General features: G+C 37.9%; 1 protein-coding gene across 1 annotated transcript; it reads right to left on the bottom strand.

Annotated features, from left to right (window-relative positions):
* Positions 1-1,883: 1,883 nt before the first annotated feature.
* LOC133782042 (cationic peroxidase 2-like) lies at positions 1,884-3,250 on the bottom strand. The gene is made up of 2 exons (XM_062221194.1): positions 2,761-3,250; positions 1,884-2,660 (listed from the first exon to the last, which is right to left on the bottom strand). Exons 1-2 carry the CDS (start codon positions 3,151-3,153, stop codon positions 2,076-2,078), a joined length of 978 nt encoding a protein of 325 aa, XP_062077178.1. The 5' UTR covers positions 3,154-3,250; the 3' UTR covers positions 1,884-2,075.
* Between the last annotated feature and the right edge of the window lie 200 nt (positions 3,251-3,450).

Below are 3,450 nucleotides of genomic sequence, written 5' to 3'. Positions count from 1 at the left end.
TTTTAGGACTCGCAACGCGAGTTCTAAAAAATCTCAGTTTTTAAGACTCTCAAATAGAGGACTCGCGCACCGCAAGTTTTAAAAACTTTTTTAGGACTCGCAATGCTAGTCCTAAAAAGTCTTTTTTGTAGTAGTGGTATAATATCTGATTTGATCTATAAATACCAACACATGATACAGTCCATGATGGCAAGCTTTCATCTACAACAACCATAGCAGCCACAACCACCACAGCCACCACAACAGCAACCACCACAGCCACCACCACAACAGCCCGACAATAATGACTTTGGAATTAATTTTGATGACATTTAGTCTTATTAAATTACTATTTTTAAATTATTAATATTTGTGTTGTTTTTTTTTATTTTGGAGACAATACTACTTATGTTTTGTCATCTTACATTTTGGAGACTATGAATGTTGTTAAATTAGTTTTATTATTTAATTAATATATTGGTTTTATTATTTAATTAAATAAATTGGTTTTATTTATTTACTTAATTAATATTTAATATTTTATTAAATAAATTTTAATCAATATATTAATTAAATATATATATTTTTAAAAATTGTATACCTACAACGACGATATACCGTCGTCGTAGGGTGACGCTGAACATGAAAATCTGAGTTTTCGTGACACTACAACGACGCCATGTCGTCGCTGAAGACATATAAACCCACGCACTCTTCAGCGACGACATGTGGTCGCTTTAGATGGAGCGGTCGACAGACCTACAGCGACCACATGTCGTCGCTGTAGAAGTTTTTTTAAATTTAAATTTTCAAATCTTGCACCACCAATAGCGACAACATGTCGTCGCAATATCCCAGTCCAACCGAAAAAAAATATTTCCTACTGCGACCAACATGTCGTCACTGTAGTAAAACACTATTGCGACGACTGCGTTTTGTCATCGTCGTAGATTGCTACACATACGGAGCTACAGCGACGCCGTTGTTGCGACGACTTATTGATCTACAGCGACGACAAAAAGTCGTCGTTGTAGAGCCTTTTTCTTGTAGTGTATTCTAGTTTAAATTCAGTCCTTTTGAAATCCCATAATACTTGACGGTACTCTTCTTCATTGAATGTTTAAAGAAAATTCTAATGTCCATCTCCATGTGTCGTGTGGATTCCGAAAGTTATATCATTATCATCATAACAAAATGCTCATTTGTTTTTTAAGCATAAGAAGTGTACAATCTGGTGGTAAAGAGATACATTTCACGTGTTGAGAACAAACACCAAGTACAAATAATCTTTTGCGGGGTATCTTTGGCGAGATATATCTTCAATGGGCCACTTGTAAAACACACTCTCGCTAGGCTTTTACTTATGAGCCTTTCATATGAGATTCTTTTTGCAGAATATTCGCTTTAGCTGGGCCCTCCATTTAGAGAGTTCCTACATCAATAGCATTTTACGATATCTGTATTCACTTTGAAATTGGAATAAATAAATTGTAAGTTACAGAAGTATCTTTAAATAAAATTTATGCAAAAGACAATTATTAATTTTAACTTTTAAAATATAAACAAATTTGTCAATGCATTATATTAAAGGAGAAATGGGAATGATAATCCCCCAACATCATGGAATTGCTGATCCCATTCCTTAATCCCATGTGGCATCCACACAATTCATTCTCATTTCTTAATAAATTTAATAAATTTGGGTAAGTAAACATAGGATTCATATATACCCATTCTCCATATCGATTCATTATTCCCACAAGATTAATTGAACAAGGCTGCCTCTTTTAAATCTTCTTAGTTTTAATAATAAAAACTCAAATAAAAAAAGAGCATGATTTTTTTTTTTTTTTGGATTAGACAAAAAAAAAAGAAGAAGGAAGAAATGTATAATGAGATCATGATAATAGTACAATCAACTTTATTAATAATGACGACACACGGTGTTCCACCATAATAGAAATGAATCAAATATAAACGACAATAAATAAATGAAAGAAATGAGGAATACATTAATATACACTTGATCTACGGGGAATTGCGGCGGCATATATATAGAGGAACTATATATATATGTGTGAATATGACGTGAGTTATTAATTGAAAGCAGTGCAAAGCCTTCGAATTTCACCGTCAGTGCCAGTTTTGACACCAATATTACTCATCTTCACCATCGACTTTCCAAATTCGACATTGAAGTTCAAGCTCCGCAATCCTCTCTCTCCCAAGAATCGTTGGACGAAGGGCTTGGTGGAGGGATCGGTCCACAGCTTCTGATCCGACTCCAGAACTCCACGACCGTTTCTCAAGTTTCTGAAGAAAGTGGCGTCGAAAGTGGCTGCGCTCCGAGTGTCCAGATCGACCCGCTTGGCCCCGTCGCCATTCTCCGGGCAGAGAGCTCTGAGTTGAGGAAGGAAGGAAGGGTCGATGGTGGGATCGGCGCCATTTCCTGTGGTGGTGAAGTTGTAGAGTCTGTAACTGAAGAGCTGGCATGCCGTGGTACCAATGGTGTGTCCACCAACCAGTGTGACCAGATCTTGAGTGTTGAGACCCTTCGCTGCAAATTTATCCTTTTGCACGTCAATGGACTCCGTAAAGCCAGGCAAGTTGTTAGTATCACTCGCCAATGAAACTCGCCCATCTCTACGCCCAGTAGGCACTTTCCAACTGAAACCTTTAGTCTGCAAAATAAGCAGCATATAAATATCAAATGATGTTATTAGTTTTCGAAGCCTTTAAAACCCAGAAACAAGACAACTGTTACTATATGTAAGTGCTTACCAAGACAACAGAGTCACGTGCAGCAAGTGCCACAATATCTGCACAAGAAACCACACCAGGGCATGCAGCTTCGAGTTGTTGCTTAGCGTCGTCTATGACATTGTAGCCGGGTATTCCACTGTTCGGTGGGGCAGTCTTCTCGGTGCCTGCACCTTCGATAAGGATAGAGCCGTCGCAGCCATGGACGAAGCAGTCGTGGAAATGCATTCTGAGGATGCCGGGAGCTATGCGAGGATTGGATTTGAAGTGAGTCTCCACGGTTGATCTAACAATGGACTCGGCTTTGGGGCACGTTCTTGAGTAGAACCCAACCTTGGTGCCCTGCCCATTCACTAATGTGCCAACTAAACCAAGTGACGTGAAAAATAAAATGACCAGTTTATAGCCTTCCATCTAAATGTATACTATCTATATATATAACTGTATGTATATGCGTATATATGGTAGAGAGAGAGAGAGAGAGAGAGAGAGAGAGAGATGTTAATATTGGATGGTTTTGGAGATATATATGTCGAAGTAAGTTGTAGTTTGGCTAGCTATTTGGATTGTGATAAATGGTTGCGGATATCAAAAAAATATATATAATGAGCTTTTGAAGGTCATAGGATTAAAGCTAGTATGCCAAAGTGAGGGAAAAAGGAAAAAGTCAGAAAAGCCGGCTTTGAAGGTCAAAGGCTAAAAGCTTGTCAG

The sequence above is a fragment of the Humulus lupulus genome, chromosome 6, assembly GCF_963169125.1.
Source record: "Humulus lupulus chromosome 6, drHumLupu1.1, whole genome shotgun sequence".
Lineage (NCBI taxonomy): Eukaryota > Viridiplantae > Streptophyta > Magnoliopsida > Rosales > Cannabaceae > Humulus > Humulus lupulus.
Note: the sequence above shows the minus strand (reverse complement) of the source record. Positions and strands in the feature narration are given on the sequence as shown.